Source organism: Salvelinus alpinus, chromosome 20 (assembly GCF_045679555.1).
Source record: "Salvelinus alpinus chromosome 20, SLU_Salpinus.1, whole genome shotgun sequence".
NCBI lineage: Eukaryota > Metazoa > Chordata > Actinopteri > Salmoniformes > Salmonidae > Salvelinus > Salvelinus alpinus.
In genome coordinates, this window is record NC_092105.1 from 25,276,234 (window position 1) to 25,302,838 (window position 26,605).

Sequence of the window (26,605 nt, forward strand, 5' to 3'; positions counted from 1 at the left end):
ATATAAGAGTACCAGTCAAAATTTTGGACACACCTACTCATTCCATGGTTTTTCTTTATTTGTACTATTTTCTACATTGTAGATTAATAGTAAAGTAATCAGCACTGAAATAACACATGGAATTATGTAGTAACCAAAAAAGTGTTAAACAAATCAAAATATATTTGAGATTCTTCAAAGTAGCCACCCTTTGCCTTAATGGCAGCTTTGCACACTCTTGACATTCTCTCAACCAGCTTCATGAGGAATGCTTTTCCAACAGTCTTAAAGGAGTTGCATGGTAAAACGGAATGATTGGAATTATGCCAAAATGTCAAACTCTTCCCACCCTGCATACCGGTAAGCTAAATCAAGAACATGCAAAGTATTTGAAAGTATCTAATGTACAGTGGGGAGAACAAGTATTTGATACACTGCCGATTTTGCAGGTTTTCCTACTTACAAAGCATGTAGAGGTCTGTCATTTTTATCATAGGTACACTTCAACTGTGAGAGACGGAATCTAAAACAAAAATCCAGAAAATCACATTGTATGATTTTTAAATAATTAATTTGCATTTTATTGCATGACATAAGTATTTGATCACCTACCAACCAGTAAGAATTCCGGCTCTCACAGACCTGTTAGTTTTTCTTTAAGAAGCCCTCCTGTTCTCCACTCATTACCTGTATTAACTGCACCTGTTTGAACTCGTTACCTGTATAAAAGACACCTGTCCACACACAATCAAACAGATTCCAACCTCTCCACAATGGCCAAGACCAGAGAGCTGTGTAAGGACATCAGGGATAAAATTGTAGACCTGCACAAGGCTGGGATGGGCTACAGGACAGTAGGCAAGCAGCTTGGTGAGAAGGCAACAACTGTTGGCGCAATTATTAGAAAATGGAAGAAGTTCAAGATGACGGTCAATCACCCTCGGTCTGGGGCTCCATGCAAGATTTCACCTCGTGGGGCATCAATGATCATGAGGAAGGTGAGGGATCAGCCCAGAACTACACGGCAGGACCTGGTCAATGACCTGAAGAGAGCTGGGACCACAGTCTCAAAGAAAACCATTAGTAACACACTACGCCGTCATGGATTAAAATCCTGCAGCGCACGCAAGGTCCCCCTGCTTAAGCCAGTGCATGTCCAGGCCTGTCTGAAGTTTGCCAATGACCATCTGGATGATCCAGAGGAGGAATGGGAGAAGGTCATGTGGTCTGATGAGACAAAAATAGAGCTTTTTGGTCTAACTCCACACGCCGTGTTTGGAGGAAGAAGAAGTATGAGTACAACCCCAAGAACACCATCCCAACCGTGAAGCATGGAGGTGGAAACATCATTCTTTGGGGATGCTTTTCTGCAAAGGGGACAGGACGACTGCACCGTATTGAGGGGAGGATGGATGGGGCCATGTATCGCGAGATCTTGGCCAACAACCTCCTTCCCTCAGTAAGAGCATTGAAGATGGGTCGTGGCTGGGTCTTCCAGCATGACAACGACACGAAGCACACAGCCATGGCAACTAAGGAGTGGCTCCGTAAGAAGCATCTCAAGGTCCTGGAGTGGCCTAGCCAGTCTCCAGACCTGAACCCAATAGAAAATCTTTGGAGGGAGCTGAAAGTCCATATTGCCCAGCGACAGCCCCGAAACCTGAAGGATCTGGAGAAGATCTGTAGGGAGGAGTGGGCCAAAATCCCTGCTGCAGTGTGTGCAAACCTAGTCAAGAACTACAGGAAACGTATGATCTCTGTAATTGCAAACAAAGGTTTCTGTACCAAATATTAAGTTCTGCTTTTCTGATGTATCAAATACTTATGTCATGCAATAAAATGCAAATGAATTACTTAAAAATCATACAATGTGATTTTCTGGAGTTTTGTTTTAGATTCCGTATCTCATAGTTGAAGTGTACCTATGATAAAAAATTACAGACCTCTACATGCTTTGTAAGTAGGAAAACCTGCAAAATCGGCAGTGTATCAAATACTTGTTCTCCCCACTGTATGTACAGTGCTTTTTGAGCCAGATCTGCTAGACAGCTTCTTGAGCAAGAGATTAGCCTCCATCCCAGCAGTTGAGGTCATATAGAGACAAGTCATATTCGTACCAGAGGTTTGTGTACATTTTTCAGGATGTATTGAAATATTATTCAAATGTGTCACCTTATTCAGTACTATGTGTATGCATATCTCATATAGAGCTTTTTGTGTGTCCACAACATTGAGTGTGGTGTTATATTGTTCTATTCATATTATTTCACAATTGTCACATTTCCTTTGTGCTTTTATCACACAGACAGTAAAAATGTAAGACATTATGTCACTGAAGGGTGTTTTGTAAACTGTTGGATAACAGATGTTTGTACGTTTTTGACAGTATTTTCAGAATAAACATAACCCACTTTTATCAACAGTAATGGAATCAAATAATATCTGGAAATACTTTTCTCCATTCTTTACATGTCATGCATTACACTGTTTTTTTAAAGGTGGGAAAAAACATAACAGATACAAACAATTCCATTGATTTAGGATCTGCTTGTAACTGCAATGTTAATTTTTCCTTTTACTTTAGATGAAAGTGCATGTATGAGTACTGTAAGATGTGTGAATGTGTGTTTTTCCTAGGTGTATAAGCTCAGCTATCCTCTTATGGCAGTGTGACTTCTATCTAGATGCTCATAGGAAGTACAGAACTGCCAGTTAGAGAGAAAAGCATCATATCCTTGTTGAAAACATGAACTTTGTTGAGTTTTAGTTTGCCGCCGTGTTAAACTTTACTTGGAAGAAATGTGTTTTGCATAGAGTGATACAATTTCACATTCCACTGCTAAATGGGAATTTTAAAACCCTATGTTATTCCTCTGCCATACTACAATATAATATGCCATGCTACATTCAAAGCCTTGATTAGTGTTCGCCTTATGCATGTTACTTTAATTTTGGTTTGTTTCTAGATGTCATCATATTCAACTTATTGACTTCTGAATAATAAAAAATCCTTCTACATGTTTCTTTGTGCATTTGATGTTTAAAAAAAAGTATTTTCTTAATTTCAGGGAATCTGAATGTCTGTCTGAAAACGCATGCGAAATCAAATATTGACCATCACATGAGATCCTACAGTAATTATTTTTATTTAACCTTTATTTAACTAGGCAAGTCCGTTAAGAACACATTCTTATTTACAATGTCGCCTACATCGGCCATATGGGACTCCCAATCACGGCCGGTTGTGATACAGCCTGGATAACTACAGCCTACTAACGCGATTATTTTGTGCAATAACTAAAACAGATTGCATCTTTGCTATAATGAAGTATAGGCTATTGTATTTGTATTCAATATACTGATCCAGCCTTCGGCTAGTACACGTTCATTTTTCAAATGTGATTGGCTAAGTCTCGACCAATCACAGCTCGTGGTTGGAATCTGCACCACGTGAGTACCGCTGCCATTTGACGTTCTCATGGCAAGAGTGGAGAATAGGATTCCTGCCGATTTTTGTCATTCTGTGCAATTCTAGTTTTGAAATAACAAGAAAATACGCTTTACACAGCCATGCGGCGAAGTAAGGCCGAAGTGGAACGCTATATTTATTCAGTACAGAGTTCCTCTCCTTCACTCAAAGAGGTGAGTCCAACCGGCTTCACTTCATCCTGCGTGTATTAGCTAGCTAAGCTAACGGCCATGATGGCCTGGTATGATAACTAGCAGTACTGCAAGCATTGAAAGTAACTAGCTAGCCACAGACTAAATCTGAAACAACAACAAGTAGCTAACAGATCCTTCATTTTGGATAGCTAACTAACGTTCGCTAACTACGCTGGGAAATGTGACACTTCTCAAGTTCATCCATCGCAATGAAGAATTCCGTGTGTGGAAAACGCGCGGGCAGCAGGGCTGGCTATATTTTGAAACATCTCATGCCCTTTAGTTAGTTGTGTGTCACTCTTCCTATGAAGATAGCCATGATCGCCTTTTTTTATTTTTTATTCCTAGTTAGCTAGTCGGATCCATTCAAATATAAAATTGCTAACTAGCTTGTGGAATTTCCAGGAAGCTGGTACGATTTTCGTATGTATTAGGCAACTAAGTTAGTTGGCTACCTAAGTTTTTAGTGTACTTTAAAATACAATAGGTAACCATGTCTTAAGTAGTTAGCTAACTAGCTGTTGTAACTATATATGAGTTTAACCTTATTTTAAACTAGGCCTTCATATGTTCTCTTTCCACAGAAACCAATTAAAGGATTTTTATTTGCTAAATTATACTTCGAGGCTAAGGAGTATGAACTTGCTAAAAGGTATGCCCTGAACATATTGACATATTGAAGTGGGTATCTACATCTGTTGTGTGTGTATTCAGAATGTCTGGTCCCCTCTTTTAGACATGTTTCGGAATATCTGACGGTGGCCGAGAGAGATCCCAAAGCACACAAGTTCCTGGGCCAGCTTTATGAGAGGGAAGGAGATATCAACAAGGCCGTAGGATGTTACAAGGCAAGCTGATATTCCTGCCAGTTGCTCACTTACTTAGTAATGTTATAGTATCCTATTAGTCTGTCCATTAGGCTTTGTCAGTCATCCAGTTTTATATAATTTATTTGTTTGAAGAAACAGCTAAATAAATGGGGTGGTTGGAAATTATTACATTGATAGAAGTCATACTCTATCTGTAATATTAAAGCTGATCCCTAAAAAAAAATCTGCTATGCCAATTGCAAACCTAACTATCTGACAGTGTAAAGATGCAATTAAAGTCTTTAATTGTGTGTCCAGCGGTCTGTGGACCTGAACCCAGCCCAGGGGGACCTGGTTTTGAAGGTGGCTGAGCTGCTGGTCAGTAAGACAGAGAGAGACAGCAGAGCAGAGTTCTGGGTGGAGAAAGCTGCCAAGTTGTTGCCTGCAAATCCTGCTGTCTTCAACCTCAAGGTAAGAACTATAACACAGTATTGATTTCCTGTATTAATAGCATTTTGGGCTTCTTTTTTTTTTTTTATGGTGTGGCTAAGCTGAAATAGTGTGTCAAGGTTAAAGACTGCCTGCATTGTGACTGGAGGATTGTTTAGAAACTGACACAGGGTTGACATAAGATCACTACCTGCCTGTTGAGTTGGCAGCTGTTTGATGCATATGCCCTCCTCGCCCTCTCTCTCCTCTCAGGAACAGTTGTTGAGCAGCAGACTGGTCCCGGGGACTAGAAACGTCTGTTAAAAAAATTATCAGCTGTTTAAAAAAAATCTGCTCTTTAACAATCCTTGCCAACTCTCCTTCTACCCCCTATAGGAGCGGCTACTGAATCGACGGGGCCAGCAGGGACGGAACCAGTTGTTTGACCTGCTGCAGGCAGAGCTGGCTATGAGACCTGGCGATGCCCATATCAACATAAAGCTGGTTCAGCTGTTCTCCTCTGATGGCAGGCTGGAGGAGGCTGTCAAACACTGTCTGGCTACAGAGAAGAGAGGCCTGCTTAGATCCAGTTTGGACTGGTACTCTACTGTGGTACACACTCTACAGGTCAGCAGGATGCTCACAAAATACAATATACACTTATGGAATTACATGTACAATGGTAAAGTGCTTAATTTGGTGTTTCTCAGGATTTCCTAGCCCAGTCCAGTGTTTCATCCAATGAGAAGATGAGTAGACATCTGCAGAGAGAGCTACTTTTGGCCCACTGCAGCCTGCTGAGACTGACCCTGTCGGGAAAAGGACTGCAGCCTAGCATCAAGGCCCTCGGGAGGTGTGTTTGTCAGAACCAGGCTAGGCAGGGAAACGTGACTGCTGGTACTTGGCTATAGTTAATCCATGCTTAGTCTACCAACAGAGTTGGTCACTCTGTAGAGTCCTACTAGATTAGTAGCAGTGTGTGCGTGTGTTGGTACGTTATTTAACACCTGTCTCGCTCTGTGTAGTTTTGACTGTGCGATGCAGGGCCTGAAGAAGACAGCGGGCAGTGTAACAGATGATCTGTCTGAGGTCTATGTGGAGATGAGGGGACATCTGTACCTGCATGCTGGCACTCTGCTGCTGAAGATGGCTCAGGAAAGAGAACAGCAGTGGAGGGCTGTCATTGACCTGGCTGCTCTCTGCTATTTACTGGCTTACCAGGTAATGCACACAAACTAGAAGCTTTGTATTTAGCAAATGACAGTGTCTTTCATGTTGTATCCAACTTCTTTTCATTCTTCCTATTTAGGTCCCGGGGCCGAAGATCAAGGCGACTAAAGGGGACCAGTCTTCTCCTCAGCATCTGGAGCTGCTGGCCAGTGAAAGACAGAGCCAGGCTGGACACATGCTGCTTAACCTCAACCCTGACACTCATACCTTTGTCAGAGAGGTGGTGGAGGCGTTTGGTAACCGTAGTGGTCAGGGCTCTCTGTTTGAGCTTTTGTTTGGGCTTCAGGCTCCGGCCGGTACTTCCTTCATCGGCAACGACGACATCCGCTCCATCAACACACAGGCTCCAGCGATATCTGACCTCATCAAACGGGACAACGGTATGATGTGTGTGGGTCTACACAACAGGAGAAGAGCTGATCTCACAAGTTCCCTGTGTAACCCTGCTCCTCTCCTGTCTTCAGGCTCCATCCAGCTCAAAGGAGGGGACCTCCAGCAGCTGTGTTGGCTGGGTCTCCAGTGGTCTCTCATGGCCCAGAGGCCTGCTCTGAGGGACTGGCTCAAACAGCTGTTCCCCAGGCTCATCCTGGAGACCTCCAAACTGGACACCAACACACCTGAGTCCATCTGCCTGCTAGACCTGGAGGTGGGTGTGGCTGGGGTGGTTCTACAATATTTGTCTCTACAAGGCTCAACAGCCTTGTAACAATCTTCTAATACTGTCCTTCGAATGATATTGTTGATTGTTTTCTTTTGCTTAATGTTTCATTCATACAAAGACCTTGAATGCTCTTAAGACAGTGGTCACCAACCTTTTCTGAGTCAAGATCACTTTCTGAGTCAAAATGCATGCCGAGATCTACCGCTCAGATTTTTTTTTTTTTCTAACAGAAAAATGTAAGCCTATGCAACATTAACCAATTAAAAACAGTACTGTAGCAATGAGGTTTGTGGAGTAAGCTGTAGGCCCAATACATTTTCAATGCATATTGGCTTTGCTTGAATTTACCTGCCAATGCATTGTTGTTCGGGACATTTTTTTAACTCATATTTCAAAATTTGAGGTAGGCTATATGATCACACCAGTAATAGATCCATTGTTGTATTACTTGTGAGGCACAGCTGAGTGAGCATACATTTAAATCATTAGCTTTTTTATTTTACTGGGCTGATGGTGACTGCATCTGCTGGTCAGTCTTAGCGGAGGGAGAGAGCAGCAGACTGAGGGTCCACCTGTCAACATCCCTCCGCTGACACTGACCAAAAAGGGACACCGTCTTCCAGCTGATGGCGAAACTCGAGTCGCATCACATTATTTCTGCCACATGCACAAATTCATGTTGTTACTCCTATGAACAGAGAAAGTGAAATATTCCTCGATGTAAAAAAAACTCAAGCCGCTAATAATAACGCAAGCTTATCGATACACTTTCCTACTCATTCATTACTGCTGCGCTGCTTGTTGTATCGCTGAGTGGAAAAAAGAACGCACGTTTTATTGGTTATAAAAGGGTTGAATACAAAGTGTTGACAGTGCTGAGTAAGAACTTAAACAAGGACTCACTCATAAAACCAGCAGCTCTGCTGTATTCATTGACAGTCTCTCTCTAGTCATGGTTTTAAACATTTTGAAATCTCAGTATCAATTTTGCCCGAGGATTTCTATTATGCCTGCTACGTTACTGCAGACTCGGTCATCTGAGCAATCTGATTGGCCAGCGTTGGCATAGTGCACTTGATTTCCTCTCCAGGCCCACCGGGAAGGCAGAGTTTGTACCTCCAGACACATGAAATGGCAAAGGTTTGCCTACCCGGTGCGCAGGGCAGCTGAATTGGCTGCACCTACCACCAACAGCCCGAGACTAAAAAAAATAAAAATAGTAACACGAGGATTAATCGTTGGGTTTTTTACAGAAATGTTTGGCGATGGACTAGAAATGCGTTGGAGATCGACAAGTCGAACGCGATCGACTGGTTGGTGACCACTGCACTAAGAACTAACGCAATACAATGGGGTGATTCCCTCCTCTCTAGGTGTTCCTGTGTGGGGTGGTGTGGTGCAGTCATACCCAGCTCCAGGAGAGGGCCAGGATCACTTCTACTGGTCAACAGCAACTCCATGAGCCCCGCTGCCTGCCCCTGCCCCTCCTCCGCCTCCTCTCCACAGACAGACAGAGGGAATGGTGGGACGCCGTCTACAGCCTCATACACAAACAAGCTGCGTGAGTCACTATGGGTTCATCGCTATACTTATATGGTAGATGGCTGAAATCAAGCATTTTACTACCCAAGCTAGCTAGCTCTGTTACCCAGGCATCATTCCCTCCTCCCTCACTTGAACTGATCACAGATATTATATAAGTTGTGTTAAAATGTAAAGGCCCAGGATGGAGAAATCAAGCTGACTGATGGCTCTGTGGTTAACATGACTATGGTTCTGCTTTTGTCTGTAGTCCTAGTATGTATAATACTGTTCTTTTTTTTAGGCCTGGCATGTCAGCCAAACTGAGGATGACTGTTCAACATGGACTAAGCACCCTTCGAGCTGGAGAGAAACATGGCCTTCAACCAGCCCTGCCCATACACTGGGCCCAGCACCTCAGTTCAACGGTATACACCTCGGCCAGACGGCAGACCTGCCTTTTTCTGTCACACACTACATAAGTTAACATGATATGCTAGGCGTCTGTCTGAAATTATTTCCTCCTCCATTTACTCAATAGTATTTATAACTTCCAATTAGTGTATGGTCATTATTTATAACTCTTGGTCTAGTCAGAATAGTACACATCAGCAATTTCCCTTTGGTACAGTAAATTATGTCTGCTTTAAACTACTTCTGAGAATGCGACTCAGAACGATGAGTGCTTAGTTATAATGGATGATTTGAAGCAATGCCAATTCTGCACCTGCTGTGTTGTTCCCAGGGGGTTGGTGTGAACTCCTACTATGACCAGAAGGAGTACATAGGGCGTAGTGTCCACTACTGGAAGGTGGTGCTCCCCCTGCTGGACATAATCAAGCAAAGACGCAGCATCCCTGAACCCCTGGACCCCCTCTTCATACACTTCCCCTCTAGAGACATACAGGTGAGTGACCAACACAGCTGCTTCTCTGACCGACTGGATTAGAACCTAGCTTTCCACAACACTTGTTAGTCTGCTGAGTTAAAGCATTGACACGTGTAGACTTTTCATATCACTCATGCCAATTGCGAAAGTTGACGAGTCCAGGCTTAATGTATGCATTGCTCTATTTTCATTGGTTAGTGAGGTTGCGTTTGCGTGTTTATCTCAGATCCCATCAGTGAAGGGCTTTGAGGAGGAGGCCATGATAGCGTTTGCAACCCTCTTGGACGTCGAGGGGAGGACAGAGGAGGCTATCACTACTCTGGAGACCATCAACAACATTTCATCTAACTGGCACCTAGCTAGGGTATGTAGTGAGGGGTTCACTGCTCTACCTTGCTCTGGTAGTCAATCCCCCTGCACTTTTCCCACTGCGCTTTAGTGCCATGCCTTCTAGTGCAGCTGCCAGTAAAGAAATTAATTGTGTGCAGGCAGCATTTGTATCTCTTTCTTTTTTAATGTCTTACCATAGAAAATGCATTTGTTATGAATTGTGCCTTTTGATATATCTCTGTGTGTAGATCTTCCAGCGTCTGTCTGAGGAGGCTGGTAGTGGGGTGGAGGAGACTCGGGACAGGTGCGTCATATTCCTCGGGAAGTTCAGAACTTACCTGTCCAAGATCTACAATGCCAATGCTGACGACATGGACAAGGTTACACATTTCAATATACGGCATCTATACACCTGACTATTTTCCAAAAACATGTAATTGAAGATTTAAGAGTTGGAAGCATGACATTCAATCATATTCACTGTGTGTTGTTCCAGCTGCCCGTTTCAATGGAAGAAGTTATGGATCTCCTGAACGATGTGAACCAGCAGCTAGGGGAGATTGGAGAAGCGATGGATGAAGAGGGCAGACCGGTCCACTTCAGCCCTCAGTTTACTGAGCCTGCTGCCTCAGTCTCTCACATCAAATTCACCCCGTTAACCCCTTCCCCCAGCAAGAGCTTTGTCCCTCCCTCCAAAAGACACATGGTATGATAAATGTTGACTTGTAAACATACACTGAGTGTACAAAACATTAGGAATACCTTCCTAACATTGAGTTGCACCCCGTTTTGTCTTTAGAACATCCTCAATTTGTCAGGACATGGACTCTACAAGGTTTCAAGTGTACCACAAGGATGCTGGCCCATGTTGACTCCAATGCTTTCCATAGACGCAAGTTGGCTGGATGTCCTTGGGTGGTGAACCATTTTTGATACAAACAGGGAAACTGTTGAATGTGAAAAACCCAGCAGCGTTGCAGTTCTGGACACACTCAAACCGGTGCACCTGGCTCTTACTACCATACCCCGTTCAAAGGCACTTAAAAATGTTCTTGCCCATTCACACACCATCTCAATTGTCTCAAGGCTTTAAAATCCTTCTTTAACCTCTCTCCTCCCCTTCATCTACACTGATTGAAGTGAATTTAACAGGTGACATCAATAAGGTATCATAGCTTACACAAGGTCAGTGTGTCATGGAAAGGGCTGGTGTTCCTAATGTTTTGTACACTGAGACACTGATGCTCTTCCTATGGTTTTTAAACATGGACATTGATGTACTTCAGTTTTAGATTTACTGTACAGGTTTTTTCTCACCTAAATAATAGAAATACCTTGACATATAATATTTTCATATTTTTCTTCTCCTCCGTTTCCTGATTTCCCCAAGACGCCACCTCATTGGGCAGAGCACCAGAAGTCCCTCCTGCAGATGCTCTGCCAGCAGGTGGAGGCCCTTAAGGTCAGCCCCTGGCTTCATTGTCTTTGAGGATACGGGAGATGTTGCCCATGTCATGTGTGCCTATTAATTAAATTGTAGATGTCCATGCATGGTTTCTGTGTTAAGTGTTGTGTGGTTGGGTTGCAGAATGAGGTCCATGACCTGAGACATAACTCGTCAGACAGCATGGCGTCACCCCACCAAAGGATGTATGGAGATGGGTATGGGGCTGAGAGCATGCAGGAGGGCTACCCCCCAACACAGACCTTCCATGTAGCACCCCTCACCGGTAGGAACACAGTACACAACTGGGTTGTGTAGTTTCGGGCTGTATTATTAGGAATACTGAAATAGCAATGTTGCTAGGATATTAATTTATGGCCGTTGATTATAACCTTTTCTCTTTTTGTTTACAGTTGCCACCACACAGGCCCCATCTATGTATTTCAATCAATCCCCTGCTTATAACTCCGGACAGTATCTCCTTCGTCCTGCAGCCAATGTTACCCCAACAAAGGTAGGTGTTTATACCTTGATTTTTCTTTGAGCATTCAGAATGGTTTAGATACTTGAAGTGGGAGAGTATTTTCGGTGGCAAATATGAATTAGGTTTTAATTAATTTTCCTTTTGTCTCAGGCTCCTGTGTATGGAGTCAACCGCCTGCCACCCCAGCAGCACATGTATGCCTACCAGCAGCCCACTAACACTCCTCCCCTGCAGTCAACACCAGCCTGCATCTACCCTCCTCAAGACCAGGTTTTCGGCACCCCCCTCCACTTCGAGTCACCAGCAACCAGTCTACTCTCCCCATACAGCGAGGAATACTACGGCCATTCTCAGCCCACCACCAACCCTCCCCTCCCTGAGCCTGGCTACTTCACCAAGCCCTCAGTCGTATCTGTCCAACCACCAAAGAGCATTGAGGGGAAGCCTGTGGACTTTGGGAAGATCGCCTTTGGCCAGCAGGTCCCTGCTGAGCCTCTTAAGGTGCCTGGCTTTGGTGCTGGAGTCGTCGCCCAGTCCACTCCATCATCTGCTGCCTTTAAATTCAACTCCAACTTCAAATCCAACGATGGGGACTTCACCTTCAAAGCCAAAAACAGTGAGAACCTGTTGGGGCTTCTAACATCAGACATTTCCACCAAATCGGAGGGCCCCTCAGAGGTGGAGCCTCCTAGCCAGGGAGGGATATTTAGCTTTGGCACTAAAAGCGTGGCAGGCTTCTCCTTCACTGATGCAGCCCAGAGTCGGGACAGACCAAACCTTTTTGAAAAAATTGAACAGCCATTTAGTTTCGCTGATCAGACCAAGCAGGTATTTGGGCTGGAGAACACAGCGGTGGAGAAAGGACCGGAGAGCGATAACGACAGCACACATGTGGAGGAGGATGAGGATGGGCCTCACTTTGAGCCCATTGTGCCCCTCCCTGACAAAGTAGATGTGAAGACTGGAGAGGAGGAAGAAGAGGAGATGTTCTGTAACAGGTCCAAGCTGTTCAGATTTGACGCAGAGACAAAGGAGTGGAAAGAGAGGGGCATCGGCATAGTCAAAATCCTAAAGCACAATACATCAGGGAAAGTGCGTCTGCTGATGAGGAGGGAGCAGGTTCTGAAGATATGTGCTAACCACTACATCACGCCAGATATGCTCCTGAAACCAATTGCTGGCTCTGACAAGTCCTGGGTCTGGAATGCCATTGATTATGCAGATGAGGAACCAAGGCCTGAGCAACTGGCCATCCGGTATAAAACGGCAGACGAGGCATTGCTCTTCAAAACAAAGTTTGAAGAGGCTCAGAAGATAGTTCCCAAATCTCCAGAAAAGGGGCAAGATCAGCCAGATAAGAAAGCAACTTCTCCTAATTCATCTGCTCCTCAGGTGACAAACTTTGCTGCCCAGTTTGCAAAGAAGGACTGCGACGTGTGCTATGTAAGAAATGCTGCTACAATTATGCACTGTGTTGCCTGTCAGACTGCCAACCCTAATTCCCTGTCAGAGAAAGACAGCAAACTGGCTACTGAAACCAAAGGCTTTACTAGTGGGGGAGCTTCAGTGAGAGGATTTACTTTTGGATTTGGAGCTGACTTGTCAAAAGACACCAGCAGCACAGGATCTATTGGAAAGGGATTTGGGGCTTTTGGAGCTCAGATACCCTCCTCCTTTACGTTTGGAACCAGTGGCTCCACTTCTATACCTGTTGCTGGTTTTGGAGCCCAGTTTGGTAAGAAGAAAGAAACCGCAGAAGTAGCAGCAGAATCAAAGCCCTCAACCATGCCATTTGGCTCTGGATTTGGTGCCCAGTTTGGCAAAAAGCCAGGGCAGTGGGACTGTGACATGTGTGCTGTAAGAAACCAGGCCTCCTCAAACAGTTGTGTTTCTTGTCAAACTCCAAACCATGCAGCCAAAACGGTTGTAGATGGAGCAGCAGCATCAAAGCCCTTAACCAATCCATTAGGCTCTGGATTTGGTGCCCAGTTTGGCAAAAAGCCAGGGCAGTGGGACTGTGACATGTGTGCTGTAAGAAACCAGGCCTCCTCAAACAGTTGTGTTTCTTGTCAAACTCCAAACCATGCAGCCAAAACGGTTGTAGATGGAGCAGCAGCATCAAAGCCCTTAACCAATCCATTAGGTTCTGGATTTGGTGCCCAGTTTGGCAAAAAGCCAGGGCAGTGGGACTGTGACATGTGTGCTGTAAGAAACCAGGCCTCCTCAAACAGTTGTGTGTCTTGTCAAACTCCAAATCCCTCAGCAAAATCAACAGTTGAGGTAGCACCACCACCAAAGCCAACAGTGTCAGGCTTTGGTGATCTTTTTGCTAAGAGGGACAGACAATGGGACTGTGACACCTGCCTAGTGAGGAATGATGCATCAGTTTCTAAGTGTGTTTCCTGCCAGACACCCAATGCTAGCAGCACCCCCTCTCTTGGGGCCATGTTTGCCAAACAGGGGGGACAGTGGGACTGTGACACATGTCTAGTCAGAAACGACAGCTCTGCTAGTCAATGTGTCTCCTGTCAGACACCCAACGCTAAGAGCACAGCCACCCCCTCCAGCTCATCCTTCAGCTTTAGCTTTGGGAGTCAAAGTACATCTACTCAGTCCGTAGGCAATGTGTTTAAAGCAAACTTCAACAGTGACAGCTCTTTTCAGTTTGGCACAAGCAAAGTTGATAAAGGTTCCCCTGCATCCTTCAAGTTTGAGACCCCTCAGGCTGAAAGCAGTGGCTCCAGTGCTGCAGGCTTCTCTTTCAATATGCCCGTCCCAGCAGGTGGCTTTAAGTTTGGCACTCAAGAAACGGCAAAGGAAACCCCACCAGATGAAACTCAGACTGCTGCTTCAGGGTCTGCGTCCATGTTCCTGAAGAATATCGCAGAGCAGCACAGAGAAAAAGAGAAGGAATCTGGTGTCGGTATATCTGCGTCAGTGCCTTCAGTGGACAACACCGATCAGGATGAGAATGGCAAACCCAATGACTTCAGTTTTGCAGATTTGGCTAAGATTTCACAAGGAGACTTCACCCATGGTGGCGAGCAGCTGTTCACGTCCCTTCAGTCAAACCAGTGGGCAGACACTTCCGCTGACCAGGATGAAGAGGACATATACAAAACAGAAGAGAATGACGATATCCAATTTGAACCTGTGGTCCAGATGCCTGATAAAGTGGACCTGGTCACAGGAGAGGAGGATGAACAGGCCCTTTACTCACAGAGAGTAAAGCTCTTCAGGTTTGACGGAGACATCAGCCAGTGGAAGGAGAGGGGTGTTGGAGTCCTCAAGTTCCTGAAGAATGCCACCAACGGCAGGCTGAGGGTGCTGATGAGGAGAGAGCAGGTCCTGAAGGTGTGTGCCAACCACTGGATCACCACCACCATGAACTTGAAGCCCTTGGCTGGTTCCGACAAAGCTTGGATGTGGCTTGCTAATGACTTCTCAGAAGGAGATGCCAAACTGGAGCAACTCGCCGCCAAGTTTAAAACCCCAGAGCTGGCTGAGGAGTTCAAGCTTAAGTTTGAGGAGTGTCAGAGGCTCCTGTTGGACATCCCACTGCAGACTCCTCACAAGCTTGTCGACACAGGCAGAACTGCACATCTCATCCAGAAGGCAGAGGAGATGAAGTCCGGTCTGAAAGACCTTAAATCCTTCCTGACTGATGACAAAACAAAGATCAAGGAGGACGACAGCCAAGCTAACATCACAACAGCCAGTAACACCTCAGGTCTGATCATCAAGCCCCACGCGGAGAGCACTGGCCCTACCTTAGAATGGGACAACTATGACCTGAGAGAGGAGGCTCTGGATGACAGTGCTGACACATCTGTCTACGCCTCACCCCTAGCAAGCAGCCCAATCAGGAAGAACCTCTTCTGCTTTGGAGAATCCACAGCTGGCTTTAACTTCAGCTTCCAGCCTGTCGTCAGTCCTACCAAGTCTCCGGCCAAGCTGAACCAGAGCGGGGTGTCTGTGGACGAGGAGCAAGACGTGACCCAGGAGGAGGACAGGGATGGCCTGTACTTTGAACCTGTGGTTCCTTTGCCAGACCTGGTGGAGATCTCCACTGGAGAGGAGAATGAAAATGTGTGTTTCAGCCACAGAGCAAAGCTGTACCGCTATGACAAAGACCTGAACCAGTGGAAGGAGAGGGGCATCGGAGACCTTAAGATACTGCAGAACTACGACACCAAACGAGTCAGACTCCTCATGAGGCGGGACCAAGTCCTGAAGATCTGCGCAAACCACTGGGTCACGTCTTCTATGAAGTTGGAGCCCATGAAGGGTGCTGAGAAGGCCTGGGTCTGGAGTGCCATTGACTTTGCTGAGGTAGCTGAGGGAAATGTGGAGCAGTTAGCAGTGAGGTTTAAACTGCAGGATGTGGCCAACTCTTTCAGAGACGTCTTTGACGAGGCTAAAACCGCCCAAGAGAATGAGATTCTGGTTACTCCCATAGCCTCCTGTGAGACCCCTCAGGAGGTAGCAACAGCTCCAGGGATGACAGTGTGTGGACAGGCTGCTGTGGCCATCCTGGAGGAGACCACCAGAGAACGGACAGAGCTGTCTTCTGAGACTTTCCACACTCCTGACAGCAAGGCCTCCACTTCCACACCACACAGCCCTCTCAACCCCTCTAAGATGGTGATGTCTCCTCCCAAGTTCCTCTTCGGAACCGACTCTCTCCAGAAGATCTTTGGCAGCAGCCTCCCGTTGTCCAAGGAGGATGGTTCTTCAGAAAGCTCCAAGGCTAAAGACAGTGGTTGGACCTCCCAGCCCTCACCTGCATTCAAAATCCCTGAAAAGGGTAAGCCTTTTATTGTTATCCTTTCTTAGTTGATTTTGTTGATCTTGTGGTTCAGTGTGAACTGCTTGTTTTTGAATGGTGATTCCCCCCCCCCTCCCACAATGGAGTTATCACACAATTTGACCCCGTTGTGATTCCAGTCATGTCCCATTGGTTCATCTCATTGCTTCTTCCACCAGCCCACACTGTGTTAGCAGAACCGAACTTAACCCAGTCACTCCCACTAGACTAATTTACATCTACTTCCTCACCCTTGTAATTTAATGATATAGTTTAAATATGATAGCAGATGTAATCAATTATATAATCCAGTACACTTGTACTGTACACTTGCCTAGTAATCAAATCCCCTAAGGATAATGCAGTCACTCCATTTTCAAAGAATTATAGCAGGCTACATCTTCATGAAGGCAGATGGAGACAGGACAGAATATAGAAAGATTGTAGAATCCATTACACTTAGATAATGTAATGATGTTCAACTTGAATCTCACTGAAGACACACTTTAATATCTTAATCCAACCCCTCCCCCCAATTTCAGCTTGTCTCACCTGCCAACCATTATTTTGTAGGATTGGATTTTAGGCTTTTCAAAGATAACCCAATGGCTTTTTGGACCAGCACCTCATCCACCCAATTTGAGCCCCCAGGTACTCTGTCACTGCACTGTGTGTGTGCTGTGACACGTCACCTACACAGTTGTCACCTGGCTGGGCCTGCTTTGTAGCCGGTCTTAACCCGCATGCAACGAGTGGAACATACAAACCTTTAATACAATAACCTAACGAGCTGCATGCCATCTGATACTCAAGAGTTACTGCAGGGGTATTCAACGCTTACCTTACAAGATCCAGAGACTGCTGTTTTTTTTTTTTCTACCTGATAATTCATTGCATACACCTGGTGTCCCAGGTCTAAATCAGTCCCTGATTATAGAGGGGGACAATAAAAAAAAATGCAGTTGAACTGGCTTTGAGGTCCAGAGTTGAGTTTGAGGGCACTCCTTGACAAGTGTCACTAAAGCTACAAGAGGGTGGAACACGTTTCAAACTTTGCTTGTTAGGCTTACTGCGAATAAAAGTTAGACAAGCTGTTTAGCTAATAGAAAGGTGAAAGGACTAAGTTCCTGGTAGCGGCCAGTGGAGTGTTGGCCATGATAGAGTTCTTCTCCCTCTGTTGAAAGGAGACACGGGGAGATTCCAGCCATGCTTCCTGACAGGAATGTACTGTCACACACACACTTCAACGTCACACACATTTTTAGTCCAGGATGGGTAGCAACAGTGTGAAAGGCAACACCTTGCCTGGTCCGGTTCGTTCCAGAGATTTCCAGTATGTCCAAGATTTCAAACCCAGGTAGAATGTGCTGCTGTATGTTACAAGCGTTTGTTTTTCTACCACTGGATGGTCATCTATTAAGGTCATACCAAAGATTATTTTATTTTATTTTGAATTTTATGCACGCTTGAAGTATCAACATATGAAACAATTTATCAAATTTGATTTGGCCTGCTATTAGCCCCATACAAACACACAGAATAACAGCTTTACTACATGGAACAATGTGTCTGTCCTATATCTGAGAGAGATAAGAAAGATCAGGAAACTTTTAAAAAATTATTTTAAAAAAGTACATCTATTTAACCCCTTATTTTTGGCACTAAACAGTGTCCATATACTAATATTAATTTTTTTCAACTGGTACCGGGGTACCTTCAGAGAAGTCTTGTAAGGGCTGTGGCCATCCTAGAGCAAAAAAACCCGACATGTTCGTGTCTCACCTTTCCACAGAGGGGTTATATTAGTATGTAGCTCAAACTGTCCGGACGCTACAGACAGAAGTTGGCAGATCGGCTGTACCGACTTCAGACGAGTCCCAAGATGCTTGTGGGGGTCGTAGAGCAAAACGGAGAACACCATCGTATTCATAAGAGTCAGCTTTGGTCTACAATAGTTTGTAGGCCAAACACCACTCTCTGTCACCTTTCACCGCAGATGCGGAACTGCAACATAAGTGGGTGCAGTGGGTTGCAGATTAAGACGCATCAATGAAAGACAACATACTTTTGGCCATGTAGTGTATGTGGACATCTGCTCGTCGAACATCTCCTTCCAAAATCATGGGCATTAATATGGAGTTGGTCCCCACTTTGCTGCTACAACAGCCTCCATTCTTCTGGGAAGGCTTTCCACTAGATGTTGGAATGTTGCTGCGGGGACTTGCTTCCATTCAGCCACGAGCGTTAGTGAGGTCGGGCACTGATGTTGGGCGATTAGGCCTGGCTCGCAGTCGGCATTCCAATTCATCCCAAAGGTGTTCGATGAGTTGAGGTCAGGGCTCTGCAGGCCAGTCAAGTTCTTCCACACCGATCTCGGCAAACCATTTCTGTATGTACCTCGCTTTTTGCACGGGGGCATTGTCATGCTGAAACAGGAAAAGGCCTTCCCCAAACTGTTGCCACAAAGTTGGAAGCACAGAATTGTCTAGAATGTAATGTTATGCAGTAGCATTAGAGTATCCTTCACTGGAACCATGGAAAATAGCCCTAGACCATTATTCCTCCTCCCCCAAACTTTACTGTTGGCACTATGCTTGTGTGGCCAACCACTTCGCGGCTGAGCCGTTGTTAATCCTAGATGTTTCCACTTCACAATAACAGCACTTAAAGTTGACCGGGTGCCACGTTGAAAGTCACTGAGCTCATCAGTACGGACCATTCTACTGCCAATATTTGTTTATGAAGATTGCATGGCTTTGTGCTCAATTTTTATACACCTGTCCAATGGGTGTGGCTGAAATAGCAAAATCCACTAAGTTGAAGGGGTGTCCACATACTTTTAGTGTCTCTAGCTTAAACGGACAGATTTTTATGGGGATGTTTGTATTAAGCTAATTGGCATATGAATTGGTTTTAGAGAACCAGTAGGAAATGGTAACTGGAATCCTCTATGGTTGGCCTCGTGTACAGTATACTGTAGATCCATGGTTCTAATGTTTGATGCCTTCGAGATTCACTTCCGCAATAGTTAACGCATTCTCAGAGATATGAGACTGCTTGCTTGGTGTGGTGAAATGCATGATGCCAATATTTTTGAGATGCATGTGTTTCGGTTTGGAACTAACCCTAGACATGCAACTACCTCCTTAGTGAAATGGTTTTGTGACTTTTTTGCAGGTGAACAATTTTTAGGATATTAAATGTTAGCCTGTCTGCCCTACAGCCAAACAACCTTGCAGCATAGTTGAGTCAAGTCTTAAAATGTTCTGTAGATCCATTTATTGTACAGTAATTTGGGATTATATTATGCAAATTCACCTTGGAGGTAAATAAAGTTGTATCATTCTGTTACTGCCTTCAACATCTGTTCTGTAGGAAGGGGGTCTCCTGAGTTGCCTCACACTTTGTGTTGTGTTATAGCACCCCCCCAGGAAAAGGCTGATGATGACAGTGAGGTGGAGGTGGTGTACGAGAGGCAGCCGACTGTGGAGCAGGCTGCTTTGGCCAGGGAACTCCTGCTGCCTCTCACCTTCTTCTGCTACCAGAACGAACCAGGAAACACTAGTGACGACCAGACGGACGGTGAGAAATGACACCAACGCTCTCTTGCAAAACTTTTCTACTTGTATGAGCAAAGGTTTACGCGTTGTAGTTGACTGTGTTGCTAACGTTAGTTTGTGTTGCAGATGAGGACTTTGAGACTGCAGTTAAAGCGCTGAATGGAAAACTGTACCAGGATCCTCCTGAGAGAAAGGCTGCAAGTTCTGGTAAGTTTCAAAGCCAAAGTGGCTATAGAGAGCAGTATGAATAGCCATTGATAGGTTGGTGAAATTTCTCCTCAAATGTTGCCTCTCCAATAACCTTCTCCTCTCACCAGCTCAGGCCGAGATAGGTGCTGAGGGTCTGTACCCGGAGGTTGAGGTGGTGTTGGAGAAGAGGTCTACTCCAGATGAGGAGCAGAAAGCCAAGCCGCTGCAGCTGCCTCCAACTTTTTGTGGTGTAGGCGGCAAGGCAGAGAAAGACGAGCCAGAGGACTTCAAGACAGAGGTATGTATGCAAAGCACAAGAGACTTCCATAATATATTCATTTGTTTGCACACGTAGATGAACATCTTATGTGGCATTAGGATATAAGAAATTAAAACTACTATAGTTCTCTCAAGCAAATATTGATGTTTTGGTTGTGTTTCAGGACTCAGAGAGAAGCGCACACCCTGTTTCATCTGAGGCTGTGTCCTCCAGCACCGGCGATACAGTGCCAGAACAACAGTTCCGAGACCAGTCCCCCAGCAGCCAGGTACAGGTTCCAGATCTGTCTGAGGCAGAGGTTCAGTCCTCTGCAGCAGAGGCTGAGTTCCCAGCTCAGTCGGTAACCATCCAGGAGGCAGAGGTCCAGCAGACTCCAGATCAGTCAGACTCCACTCCAACACAGTCTCAGACTGCGGTCTCCAGCAGCGGGGAGCAGGCTCAAACTTCAAACCCTTCAGCAAAACCTGCTGCTAGTGCCCCAGCTTTGGTGACTGCCTCATTTGGATTTGGTGCACAGTTTGTCAAAAAGCCAGGGCAGTGGGAGTGTGACGCATGTCTTGTTAGAAATGAGGAGTCTGCAAGCAGTTGTGTTTCTTGTCAAACTCCAAACCCTGCAGCCAGCAGTGGTAAGCAGGCTCCAGATCAGTCAGACTCTACTCCTGCATCTACCAGCAGCAGCCCCATAGACCTGTCTACCAAGAAGACCTCGGAGCCGGACTCCACGTCGACATTTACTACAACCGTTACTCAGGGTATGAGATATTTATCATTGCAGAGCCCTTTGCATTCTACACTGATCAGGAAGAGCATGTCCCTCTTGTGAATACATTCAATGTACTCACAGCAGCACAGTCTCACTTCTGACACCAGTACAGCAACCTGTCTTCTCATCCTTTATTTCTCCTTTACAGATGCTCCAAACTCATTTGGCTCCTTGGGCTTCAGTGATCTGGGAGGGGAAGGGATCTCCTTCGCTGATCTGGCACAGAACACCGGGGGTGAATTCGCCTTCGGAAAACAAGGTTGGCACTTCTACATTTTCTGAATACAGTTGACTGAAGCAAATTCAATATGTGCTTAATTTTAAGGTTTTACAAGTTTCCATGACACAACTGTGAGCTATGTTTAAGTGAAAACAAGCATTTCAGTTAACTTTTAAAATGTTTCCTTGTTAGATTCTAACTTCTCGTGGGCGAATGCCGGGGCTACGTTGTTTGGAGCTGCAGCCCCACCCAAAACTGAAGGAGGGGAGGAGAGGAGTCATGAAGAGGACGCTAATAATGTGGAAATTCACTTTGATCCCATAGTCACCCTACCAGAGGTACTTATCAATGCACTGCTACTAATCTAATTCCACTTAACCTTACTGGGAATGTGATCATTATAAAGTAAAGTAGCCTTGGCTTGTGCGAGCTGGAACAGCTCATAGGTACAGGAGCCTATCACCTGTTTGCTGAAGCGTGATGCAGCTTGATGTACAAGTACACCCCCTCAACAGGACGCTAGGCTATTACAGGGCCTTGCCCCCAATCTATCTCCTTAATGCTGAATGCCAAGCAGAGACTCCACGTTGTCATTATAATTCACTGTAAATGTGTTTTAGGTGGAGGCTTGGTCTAGAGCTGTCATGACTCCACATTCTATCTGTGACAGAGAATCTTGCCTGTTCTATTTGATACATTTCTATACAAGTTCTGTAAACTTACACACTCCTGATTAACCTGCGCGTAACTGTGTTGTCTAGGTGGAGACTAAGTCAGGGGAGGAGGATGAGGAGATCCTGTTTAAGGAGCGTACCAAACTGTACCGCTGGGAGAGAGACCTGGGCCAGTGGAAGGAGAGGGGTGTGGGAGACATCAAGATCCTCTTCCACCCCGATAAGAGGTTCTACCGGGTGCTGATGAGGAGGGAGCAGGTGCTGAAGGTGTGTGCCAATCACACCATCTGCCAGAGCATGGAGCTCAAACCCATGAACACCTCCAACCAAGCCCTCGTCTGGACCGCTACCGACTTTGCAGGTAGGTCTACACACAGCTCCGCCAAACACAGTGCTATGTAAATATATTGATTCTTACAGTGGGGCAAAAAAAGTATTTAGTCAGCCACCAATTGTGCAAGTTCTCCCACTTAAAAAGATGAGAGGCCTGTAATTTTCATCATATGTACACTTCAACTATGACAGACAAAATGAGAGAGAAAAAATCCAGAAAATCACATTGTAGGATTTTTTATTTATTTATTTGCAAATTATGGTGGAAAATAAGTATTTGGTCACCTACAAACAAGCAAGATTTCTGGCTCTCACAGACCTGTAACTTCTTCTTTAAGAGGCTCCTCTGTCCTCCACTCGTTACATGTATTAATGGCACCTGTTTGAACTTGTTATCAGTATAAAAGACACCTGTCCACAACCTCAAACAGTCACACTCCAAACTCCACTATGGCCAAGACCAAAGAGCTGTCAAAGGACACCAGAAACAAAATTGTAGACCTGCACCAGGCTGGGAAGACTGAATCTGCAATAGGTAAGCAGCTTGGTTTGAAGACATCAACTGTGGGAGCAATTATTAGGAAATGGAAGACATACAAGACCACTGATAATCTCCCTCGATCTGGGGCTCCACACAAGATCTCACCCCGTGGGGTCAAAATGATCACAAGAACGGTGAGCAAAAATCCCAGAACCACACGGGGGGACCTAGTGAATGACCTGCAGAGAGCTGGGACCAAAGTAACAAAGCCTACCATCAGTAACACACTACGCCGCCAGGGACTCAAATCCTGCAGTGCCAGACGTGTCCCCCTGCTTAAGCCAGTACATGTCCAGGCCCGTCTGAAGTTTGCTAGAGAGCATTTGGATGATCCAGAAGAAGATTGGGAGAATGTCATATGGTCAAATGAAACCAAAATATAACTTTTTGGTAAAAACTCAACTCGTCGTGTTTGGAGGACAAAGAATGCTGAGTTGCATCCAAAGAACACCATACCTACTGTGAAGCATGGGGGTGGAAACATCATGCTTTGGGGCTGTTTTTATGCAAAGGGACCAGGATGACTGATCCGTGTAAAGGAAAGAATGAATGGGGCCATGTATCGTGAGATTTTGAGTGAAAACCTCCTTCCATCAGCAAGGGCATTGAAGATGAAACGTGGCTGGGTCTTTCAGCATGACAATGATTCCAAACACACCGCCCGGGCAACGAAGGAGTGGCTTCGTAAGAAGCATTTCAAGGTCCTGGAGTGGCCTAGCCAGTCTCCAGATCTCAACCCCATAGAAAATCTTTGGAGGGAGTTGAAAGTCCGTGTTGCCCAGCAACAGCCCCAAAACATCACTGCTCTAGAGGAGATCTGCATGGAGGAATGAGCCAAAATACCAGCAACAGTGTGTGAAAACCTTGTGAAGACTTACAGAAAACGTTTGACCTCTGTCATTGCCAACAAAGGGTATATAACAAAGTATTGAGAAACTTTTGTTATTGACCAAATACTTATTTTCCACCATAATTTGCAAATAAATTCATTAAAAATCCTACAATGTGATTTTCTGGAATTTTTTTTCTCATTTTGTCTGTCATAGTTGAAGTGTACCTATGATGAAAATTACAGGCCTCATCTTTTTAAGTGGGATTGGTGCCCCACTGTATATAGTTGATGAATTGATAAATGTATTGATCCTGTGTTCTCTCCAGAGGGCGAGGGTAAGGTGGAGCAGTTGGCAGCCAAGTTCAAGACAGCAGAGCTGGCTGAGTGTTTCAGGAAGACCTTCTGTGAGTGTCAGAGCCGTATGAGCCAATCAGAGGCCTCGGCCCTCTCCCCCCAGATGTCCAGGGTCCAGGAACATTCCAGAGACACCAACCCCCAGGTCAGTGTTTTTCCCGTGCCTGCTATTGTATAGGTGGAGCGCCTAGCCTACGACTTTTGTCCCCTCCACCTAAAATCATTTGTTGGGTGTTTTACAAAAATTATGGCCTGTAAAATAATCTATATGAAACTCTGCCCCCAGGTGTACCTCTCCATCTCCGCTGACGACGAGCCCCTGGGAACGGTCACCATAGAACTGTTCTCTCACATTGTCCCCAAGACGGCTGAGAACTTCAGAGCGCTGTGTACAGGACAGAAAGGCTTCGGACTGCGCAACTCTGTCTTCCACAGGATCATACCGGACTTCATGTGTCAGGTGAGGGGGGAGTGCCGGTGTGGGGTTGGACAGTTTCCATTAAATAACACAGCCACAAAGTCTAAATTGGCTATATCGTGAAAAAACACATTTGCTTTTTGGTCTTAATATAAGGTTGTTGTTGGGTTTAAAATCAGATTTTAAGAAGATAAATTATAAGAGTGTGTGGTGTATGACTGTTAACTAGTGATGACCAGGTTAAATTGAAACCAGACAATACTCAGAACCACCAACATGCTTTCATAACCTTCAATACCATGTTTCCCAACTAGGTCAGTCAGTGCCTCTTGGAACACAAAAACAGTTTGTAAACCACAGCTCTATCTAATTTTGCTTTTATCTGTATCTTGATAGGGACACATCAGATAAGTCTTTCCTAACATATTTATGTCTGTACTCAGGGTGGTGACCTCACCAACCAGGACGGGACAGGAGGGAAGTCCATCTACGGGAACAAGTTTGAGGATGAGAACTTTGATGTGCGCCACACGGGTCCGGGGCTGCTGTCCATGGCCAACCATGGCCGAGACACCAATAACTCCCAGTTCTTCATCACACTGAAGAAGGCTGAGCACCTGGACTTCAAACACGTGGCCTTTGGCTTCGTCAGAGAGGGCATGGATGTGGTCCGCAGAATGGGAGAGCTGGGCACCAAGACTGGCAAACCCAGCAAGAAGATTGTCATCACCAAATGTGGACAACTGTAGAGCTTGAGCTCTGGTCACTGACTGGACAACTCCACTGTAGTGCTGAACATGTAGTCACTGACTGGATGGCTATGGGCCTTCACTCTGGTCATGGACTGGGGAGTTATAGCATTTCAAACTGAGCACAATTATAGTAGGCAGATATCAAATGAAACCCTATTCCCCATATAGTGCACTCCACTTGGGGCTCAGCTCAAAAAAAGTGCACTAAGTGCTCTGGTAGTGCACAATGGGGGGAATAGGCTTTAATTTGAGACCGGGCCAGTGTCTCCTTCTGAGTTGCACTTTCTCCCTGCCGCATCCTGAGGGCTGCATGTCCCTGTGTGTATCCCCAGACTCTTTGTGTGTGTAATGTACATGGACTACTTTTTTGTCTTTTTTGTGTGCATGTGTTCCAATAAGAGTTGACAGCGCTGGTTCCTTCATAAGCTCCCTCACCCAATTTGTTTTGTGTAATTAAGTCTTAATTGAGATTATCGTGACCTTTTTTTTTTAAACCAACCAATGTTTGTTTGGTACTGTGTTCCTTTTGCTGCCTGTGTATACTTTTTTTTTTAGGTTGTGTGTGTGTGTGTGTGTGTAGGCTATACATTGATTTCATAATGTGCAAATTGAGAGACTACACCTGTCTTAAACTAAAAGGTAGGAATATGAAGTCTGACAATTTGGGAGAGGCGACATACTAATAAATATAATATTTTATGGTCGGGGTCACAATTGGGGTTAACAATTCTTATTGTCAATAAATAAATACAAGATGCTGGAGACAGTCTTTAAAAATAAAGTTGCTTTATAACTGAACCCTGTCCGATTTCAAATATACACTACCAGTCAAAAGTTTGGACACTCATTCCAGGGTTTTTCTTTATTTTGACTATTTTCTACATTCTAGAATAATAGTGAAGATAAACTATGAAATAACACATGGAATCATGTAATAACCAAAAGTGTTAAACAAATCTAAATATTTGAGATTCTTTGATGTAGCCACCCGTTGCCTTGACAGCTTTGCCCACTCCTGGCATTCTCTCAAACAGCTTTGAGGTAGTCACCTGGAATGCATTTCAATTAACAGGTGTGGCTTGTTAATTTGTGGAATTTCTTTCCTTTGTAATGCGTTTGAGCCAATCAGTTTGGTGTGACAAGGTAGGGTTGTTATACAGAAGATGGCCCTATTTGGTAAAAGACCAAGTCCATATTATGACAAGAACAGCTCAATTAAGCAAAGAGAAATGACAGAGTGCTGCATCAGATGACCTTGGCCTCCACAATCACCCAACCTACTTTAAGACATGAAGATCAATCGATCTGGAAAATTTCAAGAACTTCGAGAGTGCAGTTGCAAAAACCAAGCACTATGATGAAACTGGCTCTCATTAAGACTCGCTACAGGAAAGGAAGACCCAGCGTTACCTCTGCTGCAGAGGATAAGTTCATTAGTTACCG

The 26,605-nt window shown here is 45.0% G+C and overlaps 1 protein-coding gene across 2 annotated transcripts; it reads left to right on the plus strand.

The window, feature by feature from the left end:
• The first annotated feature begins 3,420 nt into the window (after positions 1-3,420).
• On the plus strand, positions 3,421-25,960 carry LOC139546556 (E3 SUMO-protein ligase RanBP2-like). 2 transcript variants are annotated; one of them, XM_071355077.1, is made up of 30 exons: positions 3,421-3,621; positions 4,227-4,294; positions 4,379-4,490; positions 4,770-4,922; positions 5,277-5,507; positions 5,591-5,733; positions 5,906-6,101; positions 6,190-6,490; positions 6,575-6,756; positions 8,145-8,332; positions 8,597-8,720; positions 9,038-9,199; positions 9,408-9,545; positions 9,760-9,891; positions 10,008-10,217; positions 10,902-10,973; positions 11,100-11,241; positions 11,369-11,469; positions 11,590-16,246; positions 16,820-16,897; positions 19,667-19,828; positions 19,933-20,013; positions 20,124-20,293; positions 20,439-21,027; positions 21,187-21,297; positions 21,451-21,596; positions 22,020-22,293; positions 23,965-24,137; positions 24,279-24,452; positions 24,854-25,960. In XM_071355077.1, the coding sequence occupies exons 1-30, from the start codon at positions 3,550-3,552 to the stop codon at positions 25,157-25,159; spliced, it is 9,648 nt and encodes a 3,215-aa protein (XP_071211178.1). In that variant the 5' UTR covers positions 3,421-3,549; the 3' UTR covers positions 25,160-25,960. The 2 variants fall into 2 exon arrangements, with proteins under 2 accessions (XP_071211178.1, XP_071211179.1); XM_071355078.1 differs by lacking the exon at positions 16,820-16,897 and having other exon boundaries at positions 3,422-3,621.
• Positions 25,961-26,605: the final 645 nt, after the last annotated feature.